The 24,940-nt window shown below is 46.5% G+C and overlaps 1 protein-coding gene across 2 annotated transcripts in view; it reads right to left on the reverse strand.

The window, feature by feature from the left end:
* Positions 1-22,474, reverse strand: part of MMS22L (MMS22 like, DNA repair protein) — a 140,202-nt gene extending 117,728 nt beyond the window's left edge. For both annotated transcript variants that reach the window (XM_073675736.1, XM_073675735.1), the window contains exons 1-3: positions 22,216-22,474; positions 12,429-12,554; positions 7,244-7,296 (exon numbers count right to left, since the gene is read on the reverse strand). In XM_073675736.1, the coding sequence (XP_073531837.1) occupies positions 7,244-7,296; positions 12,429-12,554; positions 22,216-22,400 (364 nt within the window). In that variant the 5' untranslated portion in view covers positions 22,401-22,474. The remainder of the gene's footprint in view (positions 1-7,243; positions 7,297-12,428; positions 12,555-22,215) is intronic.
* Positions 22,475-24,940: the final 2,466 nt, after the last annotated feature.

Genomic DNA, 24,940 nt, shown 5'->3' on the forward strand with positions numbered 1-24,940 from the left:
TGTAGTGACCAGCTCATGCTTCTGGAGACACGCACCTGTAACTTAGGCGTGCTTTTATCATTACAGAAACGCCAAACATGTGGACGCTAACTGCGGTTTAGGCAGACTGGGGCTCAGAAAGGAGGTGGTCATTTGGATTTGGGAAAGTAGAATTTGTTGGATTTCTTTTGGGGGGCTAGGAGCCATAGCGCTTTTCCAGAGCCTTTGTACTACAAGCAACATGGAAGCCCCTATACTTCTGTTAATAGATGACGGGCCTAAGTGGGGGTTGTTTTGGTGGATTGAGTTGAAGCTTTTGTTGCAAACATTTTCTATAACATTTGAGATCATGTTTATCCTGTGCTCTACGCTGAGAAGTTATATCTTGGTTTCCATCTAAATCTCCGAATGACTTGATTCAGATGAAATCCCAGAGGGATCCATTCACTATAATGAGGCAGCAGAGTTACTGTGGTCTCCGTGTGGCCTCTGTTCAGCGTTGTCTTTTCAGAAGTGCACAAAACTCTTTTATGCATGCCTATAAATATGGACACTGCCAGATCATAGGCCAGAGAGTCCACAGTGCCTCCATCTGCCTCATAATAGGGAATGTTCTGCCGGGGGTTCCGTTTGAATCACGCATTTCAGATTTACACGGAAACCCCAGTGTAAGCGCAGGATAAATGTGAGCCGAGCCTTACTGGGACCTTTGGGAGGCAGAATGAACAAATCAACAGTAGGTGAAGAATTGTTTTTATTCATGCTTTATGCCGTTCCTCATGCAGTATAAGTGATTAGACTTTATTCTTCGAGTTGGTGCGATTGCAGTGATACCAGATGAGGGGGGCCATGCATTAAAGTTTTCATGTTTGGCCTCTATCACACTAAAAGACGCTTTTTTTGCAGCGCCATATTTTGAGTGCTATAATTTTTCCATATTTCAGCAGTGTCATCTAAGGGCTTGATTTTTGCAGGACGACGTGACGTTTTTACTGGCACCATTTTCGGGCACATGACATTTTTTGATTGCTTTCTATTTCGATTTTTGGGAGGTAGAATGAACAAAACCCAGCAACTCAGGAATTGTTTTTTGGGGTTGTTTTTTGTGTCGTTCCGAGTGTGGTAAAATTGATAAGACTCCTTTTTTTTTTGGGTCAGTACGATTACAGTGATACCAGATTTCTATAGTTTTTTTTAGGTTTTGGCGCATTTACACAATAAAAACTTTCAAAGGAATAATTATTTTTGCATCACTGTATTCTGAGAGCTATAACTATATTTTTCCACTGATGGAGCTGTTTGGCATTTGCTATGCCTTATTAGGCTACAGCCCCACTATCAGTATTTGGTCAGTATTTTTTTTTAAGGAGTGTGAGCCACAACCAGGAGTGGGTGATAAATGCATAATTGGTGCACTTGTTTCTATTATACCTTTTCTCTGATAGGAGTGGGAGCCAAAACCAGGTGAAGAACTATCAGAGAAAAAGTATAATAGAAACAAGTGCACCAATTCTGCATTTATCACCCACTCCTGAGAAAAAATACTGACCGAATACTGCTAGTGGGCCTAATTCTGCACTGACACAAGTTAAAAAGCTCATACACTGTGCATGATCTAACTAACCATGACAACGATTGGGCCCCTCACCACTTCACGTGGGGACACCGATCCAAGAGCAGAGGGGGCTCCCTTCCTCTGCCAGCTAAACGCTGCGATTGCAGCATTTTGGGGGTTAAAGCGGGCAGCCTGTGTCTGCACTAAATTGCCTGTACGTTCTCAGTACAACTAAAGTTGGTAAGTACCTGCTGACCAAGACGTACCGAGTACGTCTAGGGTCGGTAAGGGGTTAAAAGGTGATGGGCATGGTTTAGAAAGGTATAAAACTGGTGACAGATTCACTTTCTGTTGTCTCTTGAGCAGCACACAGCTTTCCAGTATCTTTCACTTCCTGGTTTCTAAGAGTGCGGGCTCTCCTCCTCCTTGAGTGACAGCTCTGGTGAATAGTACAACTTTAATAGAATTAAATGGTAGAATGGCATTGACTAGCCCCCTGGGCGGTGGGGCACGCGGAACCGGGCAATAAGGAGACGCTGGGAGTAGTAGTGGCGGCCCGGTTCCGCGGCTCAGGGTGGTCAGACCAATGGTAGTCTGCTACTGTACTTTAGATAATGTCCGACTACGCCACCCGTGGATTGCGGTTATTAGGAACCGCCGCTGCATGCAGACCGCTGGGGCTGATGAGGTGTGCAGCTGGGGTAGTGTGACTCCCCACGGGAAGAGTGCGGCCCCAGGGCAGTGTAGTGGATGGTGGGAGTGATGGTGGTGAGAGTCCCAGTACCGGTAGTGCCGGAGGAGCGAAAAAGCACACAGACAACGTTCTGCAGTCCAGGGTCTTTACTCACGGTTAATATCCAAGTCACTTCAGCTGGCAATGACTGCCCGAGCCGTGCTGCGTCCACCAGGTGTGGGGCTCTGTCAACTCCCAGGCAGTTCAGGAATATGGCACAGGACCCCCTTCTTTCCTTTCTCTGGCCTGCCTCACCAGTGACCCACTTTTGTCCAGCTGCCGCGGACCTGCGCAGGTAAACGTGGGCCCCGTTCCCCGCTGTCCTATATGGTGCCTTCCTAGCAGGTTTGATGAGGTGTCGCACCAATAAATGATCACGACGTCCGGTCTTTGGCTGAGGGTAGTTTCTCCTCCACCAACTTGGGATCCGGTACCTTTAATCTGCCTGACCCTTCACCCTGTATTCTCGTGGGTTCTTAGGGTCCCTTCCACCTTCTTGTTCCTGAGCCCTTCTGTTTCTCTATCTCTCCTCCTCCTTTCCTGTTCCTTCTTCTCCTGTTCCTTCTCTTCTCAGGCCCCGGCCTCTTCTCTAGGCCTGCCTCTGGAGCAGCACTCAGCCTGGAGCTGCTGCTCCCTGTCAGCTCTCCTCTCAACTTCTCCCCACAGACTGAACCCAGATCTAAGATGGCTCCTCCCTTTTATACTTCCCTCTAGCCATGAGCCCAGGTGACCAGCAACCAATGGGCTCCTTTCTACGCTCAGGAACCAACCCCTATCTGCCCCTATAGCACTGGGTGTTCCACCCCCCTCCCCACTCCAGACAGGGACATAGAAGTGCAGGCACGACAGACTGTCTAGTGGGAGCACCGTTGAGCTGTCCCTCGGAAATGGGGGTGTGTGTGCTGTATGCAGCTAACTGAGCCCTGGTCCATACTCCATCCTTACCCGGGAGTGGAATACCACACCTCTGGCAGAGGTGCAATACCACTGTAGCGGCCGAACCCTCGGGGCGCTACATTCCCCCCTGGTAAACCACAGCACGACCTCGGGCTGGAAAAGAGCAAAAACAGATAATTACAGGACATGCAAACTTTTTAAAACTTTTCACATCAGGAAACAGGCAATACGGTTCAATTCCCTTTATGGGAAACTGTTTTCTTTTCCTGTTAAACTATTATAAAACACATACTAATACTTCTGGAACTCTTTTGACATATAAACATTATGGAAAACATTCACAATACTATTTAGCAGCATATAAAACTTATTCATATAAAACATTTTTACAACACATTCTTGGATCCTGGCGGCGGTGCAACTTGCGACCAGGTGTGCACTCTTCTTGTAAGTGCAGGAACTTTGGCAAACTTGTAAACACGAGGGACTTGCTGTCCCGAGGTAGACGTGGTAGTCTTTTTATAAAACCAGTAGGGGGCGCTTTAGGAAGCGCAACTATTTACAGGGGATTGGTCGCTCTCAGTCCTCGGCCAGTTTTGGGAAGGGGAATGGCTGCTCACAGTCCTCAGCCTGGTAGGGGATGGGGCAACAGTCAAACAGTCCTATATCAGTCCCAGCGGGGACCACACTCAATTTGAAACAGTCCCAAACAGTTCCTTTGTACCCTGACGGGTAACTATTTACACTGGTATGCTGTTTACTGGTAACGATACCCTCCAGCTGCTCCTTGCTCCTCATAATCTTCAGGCCCGTCCGGGCCCTCCTGGTACTCAGAGTCCGAGTAGTGCTGTTCCTCCTCCTCTACTACTCTGTGGACGTGGAGGGCGTACCATCCCTTCACGCCTTGGTGTCGGGTGTAAGACACCACATCGCCTGGAAACAGATCCCACCCTCGATGACCCTCCGGCAGGTGGATCTCCACATCCCTCCTCGTCACGAACACGTCGCTGATGGTCTCAGGGTCTCGGATGAAACCCCAGCCGCGCTCCATCTGGAACTTCACGACAGTCCCGGTGACTCGGGGACTGCGGGCAGTTCGGGGATCTCGCCGGGCCTTCATTTTCTGCTCCGCACTTTGGACCTGCAGCTCCTCCTGTTTCATGCGCCGCTCCCGCTGCTCCCTCTCGAACATCTCCAGCTGTTGGCGGCAGTACTCCCGCCGACGGGCGGCGTCCGGGGGCGCAAGGCCTTGCGACCGGGCCTGCGATTGTGGTCTGCTCATCACGCCCGGGGTCAGAGGGCACGGCGTGGGGCGGGGCTCGCTGGCGGTGTCGATGGCCTGGGAACCGGTTGGTAGCAGTGGAGGCACGGTGTCGACGGCGGGTTCAGGTACGTTGGGCTCCGCAACAGGGTGAAGGGGCAGGTCGGCGGCCCCAGGGTTCGGGGTAGGGGTGTCTCCGTTACCTGCCTCTGCTGTCGAGGCCTCCTCCGCGGCGTCGTCCTCGGCCTCCGCTCTGCTTTCACTGCCCTCGGTGGCTGGTGTGCCGCTGGATGTCGACGGCGCCTCCTGCTGCAGGATCACGGCCCGCAGGGCCACTTCTTTCCACCCGGCGATCACGTCCTGCTGCGCCCGGACCATCCTCCGGTCCAACTCCTCCAGCGCAGCCCGCACATACTCGTGGTCTTCCTTGGGGAGGTGTGTTAGCAGCTCCGTGAAGCTGCATGGGGATTCGGCCTGCAGCAGGCCACGCGCCAGGGCGCTGGTTCCTGTCTCTATCTTGGGGTGCGGCCTGGCCAGACTGATCCAGACCGCGCCCTGCCCCACAGTTTTGTTCTCTTTCCGCCCCCAGAGGGGGTGGTCCTGGGGCATTCTGCTGACAATCACTCTCAGGGGCAGCCCCCCCCACGTTGACTGACATCTCCACAGCCGCTCTCATGGCTGTTGGGGGTGGGCTCCTTTGGCGCCATTCTGGGACCTGGCCCACGATGGGAGGTGGCTTCCTGTTGTCTTTTGGCGCGCACATTATGGCGCTCGTTCTTCTGGGGCGGGCGCCATCTTTGGTACAATAAAATAGTCTCTTTTCAGGCGCGCAATACCCGCTTGTGGCGGGTGGGTAACGATGCTGCCGACTACGCCAAAGCTGACTCGCCCCCTGGGCCGTGGGGCACGCGGAACCGGGCAATAAGGAGACGCTGGGAGTAGTAGTGGCGGCCCGGTCACGCGGCTCAGGGTGGTCAGACCAATGGTAGTCTGCTACTGTACTTTAGATAATGTCCGACTACGCCACCCGTGGATTGCGGTTATTAGGAACCGCCGCTGCATGCAGACCGCTGGGGCTGATGAGGTGTGCAGCTGGGGTAGTGTGACTCCCCACGGGAAGAGTGCGGCCCCAGGGCAGTGTAGTGGATGGTGGGAGTGATGGTGGTGAGAGTCCCAGTACCGGAGGAGCGAAAAAGCACACAGACAACGTACTGCAGTCCAGGGTCTTTACTCACGGTTAATATCCAAGTCACTTCAGCTGGCAATGACTGCCCGAGCCGTGCTGTGTCCACCAGGTGTGGGGCTCGGTCAACTCCCAGGCAGTTCAGGAATATGGCACAGGACCCCCTTCTTTCCTTTCTCTGGCCTGCCTCACCAGTGACCCACTTTTGTCCAGCTGCCGCGGACCTGCGCAGGTAAACGTGGGCCCCGTTCCCCGCTGTCCTATATGGTGCCTTCCTAGCAGGTTTGATGAGGTGTCGCACCAATAAATGATCACGACGTCCGGTCTTTGGCTGAGGGTAGTTTCTCCTCCACCAACTTGGGATCCGGTACCCTTAATCTGCCTGACCCTTCACCCTGTATTCTCGTGGGTTCTTAGGGTCCCTTCCACCTTCTTGTTCCTGAGCCCTTCTGTTTCTCTATCTCTCCTCCTCCTTTCCTGTTCCTTCTTCTCCTCCTGTTCCTTCTCTTCTCAGGCCCCGGCCTCTTCTCTAGGCCTGCCTCTGGAGCAGCACTCAGCCTGAGCTGCTGCTCCCTGTCAGCTCTCCTCTCAACTTCTCCCCACAGACTGAACCCAGATCTAAGATGGCTCCTCCCTTTTATACTTCCCTCTAGCCATGAGTCCAGGTGACCAGCAACCAATGGGCTCCTTCCTACGCTCAGGAACAAACCCCTATCTGCCCCTACAGCACTGGGTGTTCCACCCCCCTCCCCACTCCAGACAGGGACATAGTCTGTCGTGCCTGCACTTCTGTCTAGTGGGAGCACCGTTGAGCTGTCCCTCGGAAATGGGGTGTGTGTGCTGTATGCAGCTAACTGAGCCCTGGTCCATACTCCATCCTTACCCGGGAGTGGAATACCACACCTCTGGCAGAGGTGCAATACCCCTGTAGCGGCCGAACCCTCGGGGCGCTACAGTATTAATAGAACTATAAAGCTCAGCACAAGTTCTGCTGTAGCACATGCAGTGGTTTGTTCTAGACTCTACACAGAGGCAACAAGACATTTGAACAAGCACACAACTTAACAGAGAAAGCAGTGATTAGGAGACCTTGATAACTGCAAGGCTAGTGAATAATAACAGCATCTCATCAGAAGATTAAAGGGAGGGCGAGGGAGGTGAGCAACTAACTGCTGTGTACAATCAATAGGCGGAAAGAGAGCAGATTGGAATGTTAAGAATTAACTACTTTCCTGGACTAACTATTGCACACTCTTGGCCAGCACTAGAGGTTTGGCTCCATGGAAATGAGCTGTACACTATGACAGATAGGAGCTCAATGAAGGAGAATGACAGCAGATAGAAAAAGCAAGTTGATTATAAACTTGCCTATCTTCATGTTGTCTAACTAATTAAAGCAAGTTAGGAACTTGAGAATCCCCTTTAAAAGTAAATGTTGTAGTAATACTACATTGTTGTATTTTGCTCTGTAATTTTTCTAATGTACCAACCAAAAGCAATATTTAACTTGTACTATGCCAGGAAGAGAAGAGAACTGAAGTGTATAATACATTCTGTTTTATATTCTGCTTAGGATTTCTATCCCCATTAATTGCATTTAAACAAAATTTTGTTGAAAAAAAAAAAAAAACTTACCAAAGTCAAAAGAAGAAGGTTGTGCTAATCCTTCAAGCGCATTTATTTTTTGCCTTAAAAAAAAAAAAAAAAAAAGGTATGAAAGAATAAAACACTAAAGATAGATAAATATATCGGTATCAGCAAAAACATAGAAAATTGTGCAATGTTCAAACTTTCATTTTTAATTTTTTTTTTAATATTCTTAAATCAGTTAGTCAGTCATTCTGTACAAAATATTTGCCATGACGTGTCTACTTTACATCAGCATAATTTTTGAAACAATTGTTTTTTGTCAGGAAGTTAGAAGGGTTAACCGTTTTTCAGAAATTTTTCATTTAAACAATTTTTTATCCTTTTTAGGGACCACATCACGTTTGAAGTGACATTGAGGGGCCTATGACAGAAAATACCCAGTGACACCATTTTAAAAACTGCACCCTTCAAAGTGCCCAAAACCACATTCAAGAAGTTTATCAACTCTTTAGGCTCTTCACAGGCATTAAAGCAATGTGGAAGGAAAAAAGTTAACATTTTAATTTTTTCCACCAAAATGTTAATTTATCCCTTATTTTGCATTTTCACAAGGGTAAAAGGAAAAATGTAACTGTTCAATTTATTGCACAATTCCTCCTGTGTACACAGATAGTTTTCCTCCACATATGGACTATGTACAGCACCATGGAATCAACAGCGCTATATAAATTAATATTAATAATAAAAAACTACTGTTTGGGCACACGGCAGGGCTCGGAAGGAGCACAGTTTGGCTTTTGAAGATAAAAATTGGCTGGAATAGGTAGCGGATGCTATATCACATTCGGAAAGCCCTTAATATGCCTAAACAGTGGAAATCCCCCCCTTCACACAACTGACGACAGTTTGGAAACTAGACCCCTCAAGGAAATATAAATATATATATATATATATATATATATATATATATATATATATATATATATATATATATATATATATATATATATATATATATATGTGTGGTGAGTACCTTGAACTCTCAGGTGCTTCATAGAATTTTATTAAAAAAAACAAAAAACATTTTTCCCATAAAAATGTTGCTTTAGCCCCAAATTGTTTATTTTCACAAGGGTAACAGGAATAATTGCAGAACAAATTTTGGGGTCCATTTTCTCCGGAGTTCACCAATATCTTGTATGTCATTGTAAAACACTTTTGAGGTGCAGTGCAAAGCGCAGAAGAGAAGACGCGCCATACTGTAGTGCAGATTTGCCTGGAATGGTTTGAAGGTGTCATGTCACATTGGCAGAGCCCCTGAGGTGCCAGAACAGCAGAACCCCCAATAAGTGATCCCATTTTACAAACGACACCTCTCAGTGAATTCATCTAGTGATGCAGTTATCATATTGACACCACAGGTGTGTCACAGAATTTTATACCACTGGGCAGTGAAGAAAAAATAATTACATTATCACAAATACCGTTTTAGCCAGATTTTTCGTTTTCACAAGGGGAAATGGGTAAAAAGTCACCAAAATTTCTACTGAACGTGGCAAAAGCTCATATGTGGCTGTACAGTACTGTTTGGAAACAAGACGAGACTGGGGAGGGAAGGAGTGCTATTTGACTTTGCAGCACTGATTTTTGTAGAATAGTTTGTGGACTCCATGAGCACAGCCCATTATGTGCCTTAACAGTGGAAACCTCCCCCTTAAGTGACCCCTTACTGGAATTTACACCCCTCTGGGAATTCATTACATGTGTAGTGACGATTTTGACTGGGCGTTTTCCAGAAACAAACACGCAGCGGAAGTTGTAGAGAGAAAATTGTAAATATGCCATTGTAGTGCCCTGTACGTTGTAGTGCCCAGTTTGTGCTTCTGGAGCCACGCACCAGTAAATTAAGTGGGTTCTCCTCTCTACCTTAATGCCAAACATGTGGAAACTACCCGTGGTTTAGGCACTCTGTGGGACTTAGGAGAAGGCATTTGGATTTGGGAGCGCAAAATTCGCTGAATTTCTTTTGGTGGAAACCATGTCACTTTTCAAGAGCCTTTGTGCTATCAGTAATGTGGAAGTATCCCATATTTCTGTTAACAGGTGACAGACCTGAGTGGGAACTTGATTTTTGTGGGTTGAGTTGAAGCTTTTATTAATGTCATTTTGGGGGACAGAATATTTTGTATCAGTTCACATTTATCCTGAGCTCTACAAAGAGCATTTACATCGAGATTTTCCAAGTAAATATCTGAAATATGTGATTCAGATGAATTCCCCGAGGTATATATTCACTATAATAAGGCAGCAGAGTTACTCTGGACTCAGTCTGGCCTCTGTTCAGCGGTGTCTGGCTTTTCAGAAGTGCACAAAACTGCGGCTGACATAGCTTTTATGCTCGCCTAAACAGACAAGACACCACCAGATCACAGACCAGAGAGTCCACAGATCCTCCATCTGCTTCATTATAGGGAATCTTCCGCCGGGGGTTCCATCTGAATGACGTATTTCAGAGGTTTACACGGAAACCCCGGGGGGGGTTTCTTTGGGAGGCAGAATGAAAAAAAAGTAAAAAATAAAAATTCAACAGGTGAAGAATTGGTTTTATTTATTTTTTACGCCATTTCTCATGTGGCATAAGTGATTACATGACTTGATTCTTCGGGTTGGTGCGATTAGATTTATATCGGGTTTTCATGTTTGGCTGCTGTCACACACTAAGGCTGCGTGCCCACTATGCGTTTTTCAAGCGTTTTTGCCATGGAATTTCCGCAGCGAAAACGCTTAAAAAACACTTGGTTATACGTGCCCCATGGTCCCCAATGATAATCCACATGTGCTGTGCACATGCTGTGGAAATTTCCGCTGCGGATTATCATTGCGGAAAAATCCACAGCATGTCCATTATTTTTGCGGACACGCGGCGTAATTGCCGCCATTGACTTGCACTGAATCGCCAAATATCTGCACGACTACATGTGCACATGCGGATATTAAGCGATTCAATGTGCGGATGGTACTCGGGTTTGGAGAAGAGGAGACTCATCCAGACCCAGGTACCATAGTACCTGTAAAAAAAGAATTTAAAATAAAAAATGGCTCCCCGGTGGCTCGCGATGGTGTACGTCGGCAGTCGCATGACCTGTCACATGACTAAATGACGTCATGGAAGGTCCTTTTACACCACCGCGAGCCGTACAAGAGACGGGACGCACCGGAGGGAAGACCGCGGGCCATCAGAAGGTGAGTATAATGTTTTTGTTTTTTATTATTATTTTTTACCATTTTTATTCTTTTTTTAACTATTAACTTGATCACACTATAAATCCATATAACCGGCATGGATTTATATAGTGTGACCAAGTTGTCAAGCACTTTTCCAAGTGATGCTAAAATCGCTTGGAAAAGCGCTTGATAACTCGCATGCAGAAATGCATGTGTAGAACGCTTCTACCAAGCAGGAAAAACGCATGTAAAATCCACATGCGTTTTTCCTGCCAGGGAGATGCAGAAAAAATCAGCAGCATTTCTGCATCGTGGGCACTTAGCCTTAGAGATGCTTTTTTCCCCCCAAAAAACAGTGTATACATTGCCATATTTAGAGAGCTATAACTTTTCCATATTTCTGAGTCATGCGAGGGCTTGTTTTTTTGTGGGACGAGTTGACGGCTTTATTGGTGTCATTTTGGTCACAACATTTTTTGATCGCCTTCTATTCAGATTTTTGGGAGGCAGAATGAACAATAACCAGCAATTCAGGAATTTTTCTTTTTTTTTTTTTTAATATCAGTTTACCATACGGTGAACGGTCAGGCAGCTTTATTCTTCAGGTCAGTAAGATTACAGCGATATCACATTTTTAGAATTCTTGTTTATTATTTGACGCTTTCACACAAAAACTTTTATTTAAAAAATAATTGTTTTTGCATTGTTGCATTCTGACCCTAGATTTTTTTTTAATTTTTCCGCTGATTTATGGCTCCTTTTTTTTTTGAGAGACAAGATGACGTTTTCAGCCATACCAATTTTATTTACATTCATCTTTTTTTATCGCTTTTTACTTCATTTTTTTTGGCGGTTTGATGAAAGCATAGTTTTTTGCTGTGTTTTTTCTTTTCACCGATGCTCACTGCAGGGGTTAACTAGTGTGCTAGTTTTAGAGATCTAGAGATCAGGTCATTTTGGACGCGGCGATACAAGATGTGTACTTTTGTTTTTACATAAATACACATATTTATGGGTATAATATGTTTTTCAATTTCTTATTTTATTTTGTGATTTTTAAAAAAAATATTTTTACAATTCTTTTTTCTTTTTTACTTAGTCCCTCTATGGGATTTTAACTTTTATTACTCTGAAAGTTGATATATTGTATTGCAATACATTATACACCATCAGATTTACACTGACAGAAGCCTCTTAGGTCATGCTCCGGGCATGGTCTAAGCAGGCCTCCATAGCTGGCTGACTCAGAGGTCGTCGTGTGACCTCCTGCTGTCATGGCAACCATTGGGCCTCCAGAATGTGGTCACCGGGGTGCCGATCGGACAGGAGAGGGAGCCCCCTGCCTTCTAAATGCTGTGATTGCTATTGATCGCGGCATTTAGAGGGTTAATCAGTTCTTGGCGGTGATCACACAGGCACAGCTCCTGTGTACGAATGATCGGCATGACGTAACGGTACATCCATTTGCAGGAACGCACTGCAAAATATGACGTACCGGTACGTCATATGTCGGGAAGGGGTTAAACTACTTTGTGGCTTTGGAATCCTGAAGAGAAGTTCAAGAAGACTGAACATACTGTATGAACAAGTCATTTTAATGCAAATGTTCTGTCTTTTTGGCGCTTTTTCAGCTGGATTCTAGGCGGAATCTACCTGAAAAAGACATTGTGTGGACATATCCTAAATGGAGAACGTTAGACTGCTTCCACATATCCGACAATCATGGTTTAAACACGGAAGGGTAGCAGGTCTCCTGATCTAAATGCAACAACCCCGTAAATGCCTATAAGGCTTTTGGAAACCCAAGGCCAGTCTGTACATTGTGGTCAGTACTCGAACAGTCCAATGTCAGACGTTTGAATCCGGCCTTACTACGGAAACTCCAGAAGGAGCACAGAGGCCAAATACTACCCCGAATTCTCAATATAGCTTGTTACCATTACATTGGTATGAAAAACAGCACCAAATTATACAATAGATAAACACAAAAAAAAAAAGTCTGTACCGGAGCAATCCAAACAGGAGATTGGTGGATTCCACAAGAGCAGTCTCAGTCACCCACTGAAAGCCAAAAATCTCCACGGTGTCAGCCTCATAGTCGGTCGGAGATGGATCAAGTTTCAACAAGAGCCTAGATGGAAAAGGCATTATTACAAAGACATCAATTATAATAACGGTGTAGTCAAACAAATACAAATAACCCAAGACGATGTGCGATTTATCCTGCTCCTCTGCAACAGGAGCGGAGCTGCAGCTCGTGCACAGGACGATTGTGCTAATGAGAACAAGGATTTTAATTTCAAAATGAACAAGTTAATCATTCGACAACGGAGAGATTTGTTCATTCATCGGGTGATTACCGGCAAGGCTACTCAAGGTTTGCCAGTACCAACCAAGGCCTTAAAAGGAGAGCTATTGTCAGAAAATGACTTATTTGTGTTACATATATATTTTTTTTATTTTTGGCCAATCCTTTTGTTTCCTTTTATCACAATTTGCATTAACAATAATAATAAAAAAAAATGAAATCTTGCAATTTTCATGCTGCAACCATGACATCACGCCAGGCCGACTAATCAAAACCGGAGCAGGGGATGCCGACATGTAGGAGGCACTTTGCAGAGCTCAAGTCCGCGCAGTACTGACATGGCATGCGAATCAATTCACTAATTTTAAGTTACACGTCAATGTAATCCTGCCTTTGCTGATAGAGAGTCTTGCTAAAATCTCCTCCTGAAAGGACAGGAAGAATTAATCTAAAAAAGCTCCAGTGGCCACTGGGAAAATTGTAGGATTACTTAATTTTGCTTGTTTTTTTTAAATAAATATTAAAGAAAAAAAAACAAACAAACAAACGATATTTCCAAAAATCTTTAAAAAATACATGTAACAAAAACCTGTTTTAGTAATAGGTAATTTTCTGATTATCGCTTCCCTTTAAAGGATTTTCTATTCTTTGCAAAGCTGGAGAGATATGGGTAATAGAAAAAAATGGAACAAATGCACAAACGTGATCTAACCAGGCAAAGCACATGAATGTTTAAAGGGGTATCCAGGACTATAATTTTTTTTTACTATGGGCCTAAGAATTGACAGGCAGGTAGTTTCCAACCACCTGCCTGTTGAGCTCTGTGCCAATCTTTGCCGGCACAGACCGCTCCTGCTAGCGATTCAATCAGCTTGACATCAGTAGCCACACCTCGTCAACAGAGCAGCTTGGAACAAGAAGGGCTGCTCTATATGGTGCAGCTGGATTGCCAAGAAGAGCGGTTAGTGACCACCCTGAGCCGGCGCCAGTTAGTTGCCTCTGTTAGAAACTACTTGCCTCTTACATTTTTTTTTTAACCATGGGCCTAAAAACAATATAATAGTTCTGGACAAGCCCTTTAAAATCAGTCAGCAGGATTTCAGCCCCGAAAACTACATGTGCATGTAGCTTTTTCAAAAACAAGTCCAACAATCCAAAACACGGAGGAGGTAACGCTGGGCGGGGAATAGAGCTGGAGTGACAGAGGCTTCAGATCTACAAATAGATCTTCAGTCTGATTTGCATATTAATACAAATACTGATTTCTCAGTAACTAGGAACAGACTGGCCATGTAAAGGTATTGCTGGGCTTGTCTTTCAAATAGCTACATACACATAGAAATAGTGTTGTGGGTGAAATTCTGGTAACAGATTCCCTTTACAGGGATATTTTCATCATTAGAAGTTATCATCTATCCCATTCTCTATGGGACTGCCAGAGAAAGCCTATTACAGTGATCTGCTTCTTTTGACAGTCTCATACAGAATGGAGTGCTAGTCCACTGCTTCATAACAGTGGTTGGACACCTAAAAAGGTCAGCTATCACCTATCCGTGGATGGGAATAACCCTGTAAGGCAACGTCACAGACAGCCACAAAAATATCCGATGAATTAAAGCAGCATACGCCTCTATTCTGTCTGGTAAAAGAACAGACTATTATAGTAAGTAAGTAAGTATAGGTCTGCCAACATTTTTTTATTGTTCTGCTGCAGAAATAAAGTCCTTATATGTGAACAATGCAATTGTAAATTGAAGGTGTTGTCCAGGAGTGTGAAACTGATGATCACGGATCCTTAGGACCGTAATCAGCATTAGATCGGTAAGGATCTGTCAACAGTAGCCACCATCAGTCAGCAATTACTGGCTGCATGTAGACAGTGTACAGAGCTGGACAGAACAACTCGCTCACTGTGTAGCAGCTGTTTCATAAAAGTGAGTAGGAGCGGAAGCTTTAGCACTCGGACTGCACGATGCACAAAGCTGTGCTGTTCTAGCTCCAATCACTGTCCACATCTGGCCAGCACTCCTAACACCCAAGTAGTTGGGGTATCTGTCCCCACAGATCTGGTATTGATGAACCATCTTTTTGCTGGGTCAAGTAGTGGGAAAACCGGAATTAGCCTTATCGATAATGATGTTTCCAGGAGTCCACATAACAGCACCATAGGAGGAGTAATCCCATATCCTCTGTAGGGGCAGGAAGTACAAGAGTTTAAAAGCCCTCCCACCCCCAACCTCCTCAGTTATTTTCCAAGAACCACACTGGCTGGGTACAACAAAATTTTATTCTAGACTGTTAAAACATATGTTAAAGTCACATACAGTAGCAATATAGGGAGGGAAATAAGGGTGCTGTCATGTGGACTCCTGGAAACATTACCGGTAAGACTAATTCCGGTTTTCCAGTAGGTCCCCATGACAGCACCATAGGAGTATACCCAAGAACTCATAGATTAGGGAGGGATAACTGCATGAAGTAACTTCCTACCAAACGCAGATCTCTGCTGTGAGAGAACATCTAGCTTGTAGTGTTTGCAAAAAGTAGTATGTCCTGACCATGTGGCTGCGGTACATATCTGTTCAATGGTAGCCCCTGCTCTAGTTGCCCAAGAGGTGGAAACTGCTCTGGTAGAATGGGCTTTGATAATTTCAGGGGGGAGGCTGTCCTTCTGAAAGGTACGCTAGATTAATCATGGATGTGACCCATCTAGCTAAGGATGGTTTTGAAGCCTTCCTGCCTCTATTTTTTCCTACCAAACTGTATGAAAAGATTAGAGTCTAATCTCCAGTTCCGAGTGGCTTCCAAAGAGGCCAACACTGTTCTGCGGACATAGAGATGGTGGAACTCTTCCTCCCTCGGATTTCTAGGGTTTTTGCAGAATGATGGAAGAACCACCTCTTGGTTTAAGGTCATCGATGACACCACCTTCGGTGAGAAACTTGGATCCATTTTGAGAATGATGCAATCATCCAGAATCTGCATACATGGCTCGACAACAGAGAGCCTGGATTTCACCCAACCGTTTAGCCGTGGTAATTGCCACCAAGAGGACTGTTTTCAGAGTCAAGTTCTTTATTTCTAATTCATGAACTGGGATTCATGAACTGGGCCGAAGGCAGGCTTGCAAAGGACTCCCAGGACAAGATTCAGATCCCACGGAGGGGAAGAAATTCTCTGGGAAGGCCTAAGTCTCTGGAATGCCTTTTCAAATCTCATTATCCAGGGATGCGAGGACAATGATGTGTCAAAGAAAGCACTTAGTGCCGCAATCTGCACCTTCAAGGTACTAGGTCTAAGACCTGTGTCAAATCCCACCTGCAAGAAATCAAGGATCGCAGGGATGTCTGGTTGAGAGGTGTCTACCGTCCTGTTGAACTGACAAAAGGTCCTCCAGACTTTTTTATATATGGCTTGGGTTACAGGTTTTCTACTAGCCTGCATAGTCTGGATCACTCTGGCGGATAAGCCTTTTGTCTTCAGGATCTTCACTTCAGAAGCATGGCTGAAAGCTGGAGTTGTGGAAGATTCCAATGCAACAGTGGACCTTGCGTCAGAAGATCTTCCTGTAATGGTAAAATGATTGGGTCTTCTAATGCTAGATGACGTAGAAGGGAGAATCTACTCCTCCTTAGCCAGAACGGGGCAATTGGTATGACTGTCGCCCGATCTTCGAGAATCTTCCGCAGCACTCTTGGAATTAGGGGAGCCGGTGTGAAGGCATATGTTAGACCCGCTCCCAAATACTCTGAGAGAGCATCCACTGCCAGAGGATGATCTCCTGGGTCGAGAGAGAAGAAAGATGTTGTCTTCGCACTCGTTCTGGATGCAAACAGGTCTAGGTGAGGCTGACCCCATCTGCGAATCAGTTGTTGGAACACCTCTTCGTTCAGTTCCCATTCCGAAGCCTTCATTTGACGCCCGCTGAGGTAGTCTGCCTCTTGATTGTCGGATCCCCGAAGGTGAACTGCTGAAATGGAGCGCACTATCTTCTCTATGCCTAAGAATATCCTGTTGGCCAGAGACTGGAGAAGTGGATGTCTTGGTCCGCCCTGATGGCAGTCTCCTTCATCAGACGTGATGTTGTCCGACAGGTTCTTCACATGTCTGTGTCTCAAGACAGCCCAGCTTCTGTGTAGGGCTTCCCAAATCGCCTGTAGTTCCCGAAAATTCGATGATTGGGTCTGAATCTCTGTGGACCATGTTCCTTGAAGATAAGAATCTCCCCCTCGAGCTCCCCATCCTGAGAGACACGCATCTGTGGTCACTAAAAGACAAGGTTCTAGAATCCACTGCACTCCCTACTCTAGATTCTTCTGGTCGAGCCACCAGTGTAGAGAGTCCTGGGTGTCTCTGGACAAAGACCTCTTCATGGCTTGGCTAATTCTGATGTCTGTATCACTTCCAGGATGGATTTCTGTAGAGGCCTGGAATGGAACTGGCTCCATCTGACGCAGGTGAAGCATGATTTCCAAAATACTCATTGCCTTTCGAATCAAAGGTTATTGCTCTCTTGCAAAAGAACGAATCCTTTGTGGGATTGAGAGCATCTTGTCTTCCGGGAGATAAAACGTTTGCATTCGGGAGTCGAGAGACTTGGGACAAGATTGGATTTTTCTTTGTTCACAATCAAACCCAGACTGGTTAATGTCTGTAGGACAAATTCCAGATGTTGAGTCATACCTAGAGGGGATCCAGCCACCAACAGGAAGTCGTCCAAGTACGGAATGATGGTAATATCCCTGATTCGGATATAGGCTACCACCTCTGCCATGATCTTCATAAAGATTCTGGGAGCAGATGACAGGTCAAAGGGAAAACATCAGAATAGTATAGAATCTGACTGCCTGACTGTAATGCAAACCTCAGATATTGCTGACTTGAGGAATGTATTGGCAGGTGGTAATAAGCATCCCCGAGGTCCAGGGTGCACATTACCGCATCTGTGTCTATTAGAGGAATGGCTTATCTTACTGATTACATGCGGAACTCCCCTGATGTTTTTTTTTTTTTTACTGAAAACAGAGAGGAGTAATGGCCCCGATGTGGGTAGTTTTCTGGAACTGGAATAACCTTCTGTTGTAGAAGCTTCTCTATGTCTGCACGTAGACGGGAAATTGAGAAATTGAGGTAGGGGAACCCTTTTTGTCAGGCGGAATTTTTGAGGGGGATTTTGAGAAAACTATCCTGTAACCCTGCGCTATAGTTAATATCCAGAGATTCTGAGTGACCCGATGCCAACTGTTTTTGAAAAACCTTAACAGCCCCCCCCCCCCCACCCCACTCTGACATAGTCATTGCCGTTTTGAACGGGAGCTAGTACTAGGCTGGTATTTTTTTTTTAATCTTTGTTCCCCTTATTAAAACTCCACCTCGTGGATCCCCCTTTTTTTCTGAGTGTTATGTTTACGGAAGGGGAAAGGTTTGCGAAAGGGCTGCTCCTTTTTCTCCTCAGGGAAGAGCTTCTTTTTATCGGACGCTTTTTCTAGTATGTCATCTAACACTGGTCTGAATACTCTGAGCCCTGAAAATGGAATGGAACACAGCTTGTTCTTAGAAGCCGTATCCCCAGACCATGTCTTTAATCAAACAGCTCTTCTGGCTGAGTTGGAAAGCGCATTATTTCTGGCAGCAAATCTGACCAATTCAGCCGAAGAGTCGGCCATAAAATTCGTTGCCATTTTTAATAGGGGCAATGATTGAAGGAGAGATTCCCTCGGGGTGCCATCCCGTAGGTGACCCTCTAGCTCCTCTAACCCAGGGGTCCTCAAACTTTTTAAACAGGGGGCCAGTTCACTGTCCCTCAGACCATTGCAGGGCCAGAATATAGTTTTTTAAAAAAAAACTATGAACAAATTCCTATGCACACATCTTATTTTGAAGTAAAAAAAAACAATACAGGAACAAATACAATATTTAGAATGAAGAACAAGTAAAGTTAAATCAACCGGTATTTCAATAGGCAGCATAGGTCCCCAATAGGCAGGTAAATGTCCCCAATAGGCAGCATAGGTCCTCAAAGGGCAGGTAAATGTCCCCAATAGGCAGCATAGGTCCTCAATAAGCAGGCTGTTCACCCCTTATAATGCCCCATGCAGGCTGTCCTCCCCCCCATATAATGCCCCATGCAGGCTGCCGCCCCCCATATAATGCCCCATGCAGGCTGCCCCCCCCAATATAATGCCCCATGCAGGATGCCCCCCCCCCAATATAATGCCCCATGCAGGATGTCCCCGCCCCCAATATAATGCCCAACGCAGGATGTGTCCCCCTCCCCCATATAATGCCCCATGCAGGATGTGTCCCCCCCCCATATAATGCCCCATGCAGGATGTGTCCCCCCCCCATATAATGCCCCATGCAGGATGTCCCCCCCCCCCATATAATGCCCCATGCAGGATGTCCCCCCCCCCCATATAATGCCCCATGCAGGATGTCCCCCCCCCCAATATAATGCCCCATGCAGGATGTCCCTCCCACCATATAATGCCTCATGCAAGATATCACTCCCCTGTCTTTATAATGCCCCATTCAGGATGTCACCCCCCCATATAATGCCCCATGCAGCATGTCACTCCCCCATATAATGCCCCATGCAGCATGTCACTCCCCCATATAATGCCCCATGCAGCATGTCACTCCCCCATATAATGCCCCATGCAGCATGTCACTCCCCCATATAATGCCCCATGCAGCATGTCACTCCCCCATATAATGCCCCATGCAGCATGTCACTCCCCCATATAATGCCCCATGCAGCATGTCACTCCCCCATATAATGCCCCATGCAGCATGTCACTCCCCCATATAATGCCCCATGCAGCATGTCACTCCTAATATTATGCCCCATGCCTCCATACATTAAAAAAATAAAAAAATCAAATACTCACCTCACTCCTCCTCACCTGCTGCAGCTGCTCAATTCCGGACTCCAGCATCGCCGGCCTCATCCCGCTCTGCGCTGCTTGTGATGGCTCAGGGGAGGGCGCGGTGTAAAGAAGTCAGCGCGCCCTCTGACCTGAGACGTCACAGGGAGCGCAGAGCAGGAAGACAGCGGATCTGCGGATGCACGGGGAAAGGTAAGTATCCGGCTGCCGGGGCCCTGGCACCGCTTTCCTCCGCCCACAGCCCGGATAAAAATCCTCCGCTGGCCGCATGTGGCCCGCGGGCCGTAGTTTGAGGACCCCTGCTCTAGCCAGACTTTCATGGATCTGGCAATAGATGTAGAGGAGGCATTAGACTTAACTGACACCGAGGCTTCTCAGGCTTTTTTTCAAAAGTCCATCCGCCTATCGATCCATAGGATCTTTAAGTCCTGATGAATCCTCAAAGGGGATAGAGGTTTTCTTGACCACCTTGGCCACTGGGACGTCAATCTTAGGAATAGTGTCCCAAATATTGGTGTCTTCTGGATTAAAGGAGAGTCGGACGCAGAAGTCTCTTCTCCGCATCATCACATTCCTCCAGTATCATGTCTTTCACATGAGCATTAACAGGGAAAACCATGGATCTCTGGGTTCTAAGTGCACCAAACATCTCATCTTGAATGTTTTTGCCCTTCTCCGTCTCTTCTACCTGCTTCGTGTTTCGGACGGTTCGTAGAACAATATCCATACCATCTGAGTGGAACATATACTTTTTTCGTTCCTGCCCTGAGGTGGATTAATGATCTCACTGTTGTCAGAATCGTCAGATGGGTCGATTTCACCCTCAGAAGATGGTGCTATATCTTCTCTGGGTCTTTTGTGTCCCCGTACATCCTGGACCTCTGAACCTTTGGGCTGCAGAGGCGTAATAGAATCCTGAACTTCTTCTCTGATTATACTATGCCTCTCGTTTAATAGAGCTCCGTGCTCCTCCTTTAGCATGGAGGCTCTACATTCAGTACATAGACGCTTTGTATATGAGTCGGGAAGTCTGATATTACAATCGAGGCACCTCCTGGATTTCACTGTGGCATTTTTCCTTGCATTCTTCTTTTTTTCAGAAGGAGGTGGTAACTGCAGAGATATCCTATAAAAAATGTGGAGGGCCTGGTAAGGGCAACTTCCATTAACCATATGAAAGGTAACGGTACACTTACTCTCCCTGGATGGCCCGACAGTCATGTATCAGGGAGTGACACATCAGCCATTGTACTGCCAGGGGTGCCAAAGCTGTAAGCCTGCCTTTGATGCTCCCCAGCCTCCTTTTTATACCTTACCTGGTCGTCCTGTCATGTTCTCCTGCTCCACTGGCTTGTGGTCGAACCGCACTTCAATATCCCGCGCGACTGCCGACCGGAAGTCGTCATCCCCGAACTTCCAGTTTCGACGCCGGGCGGTCCTGAAGCTGGGAGAAGCCGGAACCGCCCTGAGCAGGACGCCGAGAGCCCCAGCAATAGGGAGTGTCGGCCCAGGACCCACTTGGCGGCGGGAAGGCGAGAGCAGCAGCCCCCATTGATCCCCCGGGGCCCTTGTAAGTAATACGATTCTCCACACCAGTGCTCCCTGCACCAACGCTCCTCCTGTACTCCCTGTCCTGTGTAGGGACAGGAAAAACACTGAGGGGGTTGGGGGGGGCTTTTAATCTTGTGCTTCCTGTCCCTACAGATGATATGGGATTAGTCCTCCTATGGTGCTGTCATGGGGACATACTAGAAAACAGTTTAAGGGGTTGTCCTTCTGAAAACATCTTACCATTTACTGATTTATGAAAAAAATAATTTTTAGAACTGCAACTAATCACTGAGCTCAGAGGCTCATACCTCCTTCTCCAAGAGCAGAGCAGCCGAGCTCAGTGATTCCCCTTCAGCAAAAACACTAGATCATTTCCGAGAGTAGGCACTGGACCTGGGGAGAGTAATAAACACACCACTATACCAGTGTACGTTCTCTGATAGGCAACAACACACCAGTCCCACGCGGCCAGCGGCGCCATACCCAGCGCGCACCCGTCCCACGCGGCACCGTACCCAGCGCGCACCCGTCCCACGCAGCACCGTACCCAGCGCACACCCGTCCCACGCGGCGCCGTACCCAGCGCGCACCCGTCCCACGCGGCGCCGTACCCAGCGCGCACCCGTCCCACGCGGCGCCGTACCCAGCGCGCACCCGTCCCACGCGGCGCCGTACCCAGCGCGCACCCGTCCCACGCGGCGCCGTACCCAGCGCGCACCCGTCCCACGCGGCGCCGTACCCAGCACGCACCCGTCCCACGCGGCGCCGTACCCAGCGCGCACCCGTCCCACGCGGCGCCGTACCCAGCGCGCGCCCATATACTCGCATGATCAGCTGCACTATGACGTTAACCCTTTTCCAGACAGTTTTATCTCTAATTGGTTATTAAATATATATCAAGTTATCCCTTAGACTCCAGCATCTATAGAATATTAACATACAACACAACCAGCAGAGGAAAAAACTGCAGAATAACCGCAGTGTAAAGACTTGAGCAGATACAAGCGGCCGCCTGTGTGGCAGGAGACTATAGCAGGAGTACTCACCTTTTTAAGCTGCCAGTTGTTAAATAAGAATCGAATGAAAATACTTTCCCGCCATCTTTGCAGCTGTCGTTGTTGTCACACGTAAAGCGCGGTGGCCGACAGTCCTCGCAGCTCTCCAGCTCCAAGCTCTCGGTAAGATACGGCGAGAACGGAGGAGTCAGAGATCCGGTGAACTCTTCAGTCATGATGAGGATTGCTCTGTGCGCCGGACATTTCCGTGAGATCGTCTGAGACGCACAAACCACGCCCCCTCAACAAACGTCATACCGGCGGTAGCCAATAGAAAGCCTTTTCTCTTGCTACCTTCATGTTGTCTATTGGCTGAGATTGTGAAGTGTTAGCGCGGGAATAGCAAACGTGGACTGGTTAGGGGCGGGAGACGGAGGAGGCTCAGCGTGCTGGCTCAGGCTCCCTGCTTTGTTCCAGGTGTATCCGGCTCGCAGAGAATTGCGCAGACCTTAAGGCGTTTAACCCCATTGTTGCTGGTTTGCTCTGTAGCTGTAGCCCCATAGCTTGCTGGGGTGGATCTTACCTTTGTGTGGTTTTGTATGGCGTTAATCCCCCCCATCACTAATCGTTTTTTTTCCTTTCTTACTCTTCCATGAGACATAACTGTTTTATTCTTCTGTCCTTAGAGCCATATGAGGACTTGTTTTTGGTGGGTAAGTTGTACTTTGTAATGACACCATACATCTTAAAATTTCCAAGCGTGCAGTAAAATGGCGACAAAATCACAATTCCAAAATTGTCTTGGGGATTTTTTTTTTCCACGTTCATTATACGGTAAATGCCCTGGAAATACGATTCTACAGCCCAGTACGGTTACGGTGATATTAAACATGCATAGTTTTTTTTTTTTTTTTTTTTGTATAGATGGTGAAAAAAATGTGCTTACTATATCTCTCGCAAAATGACGTTTCAATTTTTTGGGCTATGATTCGTGAGGGCTTGTTTTTTTTGCACCCTAAGTCAACGTTTTTATTGATATTGTGGGGTAGATGCAACTTTTTTTTTTTCTCCCGTTAAAGGGAACCTGTCAGCAGGATTTTGCTAAGTAAACTACACCGTGTGCAGAATTATTAGGCAAATGAGTATTTTGATCACATGATACTTTTTATACATGTTGTCCTACTCCAAGCTGCATAGGCTTGAGAGCCAACTACCAATTAAGTAAATCTGGTGATGTGCATCTCTGTAATGAGGAGGGGTGTTGACTAATGACATCAACACCCTATAAAAGGTGTGCTTGATTATTAGGCAGCTTCCTTTCCTTTGGCAAAATGGGTCAGAAGAGAGATTTGACGGGCTCTGAAAAGTCCAAAATTGTGAGATGTCTTGCAGAGGGATGCAGCAGTCTTGAAATTTCCAAACTTTTGAAGTGTGATCACCGAACAATCAAGCGTTTCATGGCAAATAGCCAACAGGGTCGCAAGAAGCGTGTTGGCCAAAAAAGGAGCAAAATAACTGCCCATGAATTGAGGAAAATCAAGCGTGAAGCTGCCAAGATGCCATTCGCGACCCGTTTTGCCATATTTCAGAGCTGCAACATTACTAGAGTATCAAAAAGCACAAGGTGTGCGATACTCAGGGACATGGCCAAGGTAAGGAAGGCTGAATAACGACCACCTTTGAACAAGAAACATAAGATAAAACGTCAAGAATGGGCCAAGAAATATCTTAAGACTGATTTTTCAAAGGTTTTATGGACTGATGAAATGAGAGTGGCTCTTGATGGGCCAGATGGATGGGCCAGAGGCTGGATCAGTAAAGGACAGAGAACTCTACTCCGACTCAGACGCCAGCAAGGTGGAGGTGGGGTACCGGTATGGGCTGCTATCATCAAAGATGAACTTGTGGGACCTTTTCGGGTTGAGGATGGAGTGAAGCTCAACTCCCAGACCTATTGCCAGTTTCTGGAAGACAACTTCTTCAAGCAGTGGTAAGGAAGAAGTCGGTATCGTTCAAGAAATACATGATTTTCATGCAGGACAATGCTCCATCACATGCATCCAACTACTCCACAGCGTGGCTGGCCAGTAAAGGTCTATAAGAAGAAAAAATAATGACATGGCCCCCTTGTTCGCCTGATCTGAACCCATATAGAACCTGTGGTCCATCATAAAATGTGAGATCTACAGGGAGGGAAAACAGTACACCTCTCGGAACAGTGTCTGGGAGGCTGTGGTGGCTGCTGCACGCAATGTTAATCGAAAACAGATCAAGCAACTGACTGAATCTATGGATGGAAGGCTGTTGAGTGTCATCATTAGTGGTGAGCCATCCCCCGTAGTGTTCGGGTTCGGTTCTTCGAACACCGGGATGTTCGAGGAACTGTTCGTCGAACACCGTTAAAACCAAAGGCAGGCAAACAAAAACACATAGAAACACATAGAAAACACCTTCAAAGGTGTCCGAAAGCTGACAAACTGCTCAGAAGATGCTCTCTTTAAAAAAGCCGGCCGGCAATTCAGCAGCGGCATACACCGGTACCCGACAATTTAGACAAGAAGGAATAGAGCATCACACAAAGATTAGATAGATAGAAACATGTCAGTCACATATATATGAAGTACAGTGACAGTGTTGCTTACTGTACTTGTCATTTAGTGTAAAGGATTTATTAAAACAAATTAGTGTTTTCATGCACCGTCTCTTTAAAAAAGCCGGCCGGCAATTCAGCAGCGGTACCCGACAATTTACAACAGAAAGAATAGAGCATCACACA

The sequence above is a fragment of the Phyllobates terribilis genome, unplaced genomic scaffold (genome assembly GCF_046119375.1).
Source record: "Phyllobates terribilis strain yellow unplaced genomic scaffold, ASM4611937v1 Scaffold_3__8_contigs__length_932513732, whole genome shotgun sequence".
Classification (NCBI taxonomy): Eukaryota; Metazoa; Chordata; class Amphibia; order Anura; family Dendrobatidae; genus Phyllobates; species Phyllobates terribilis.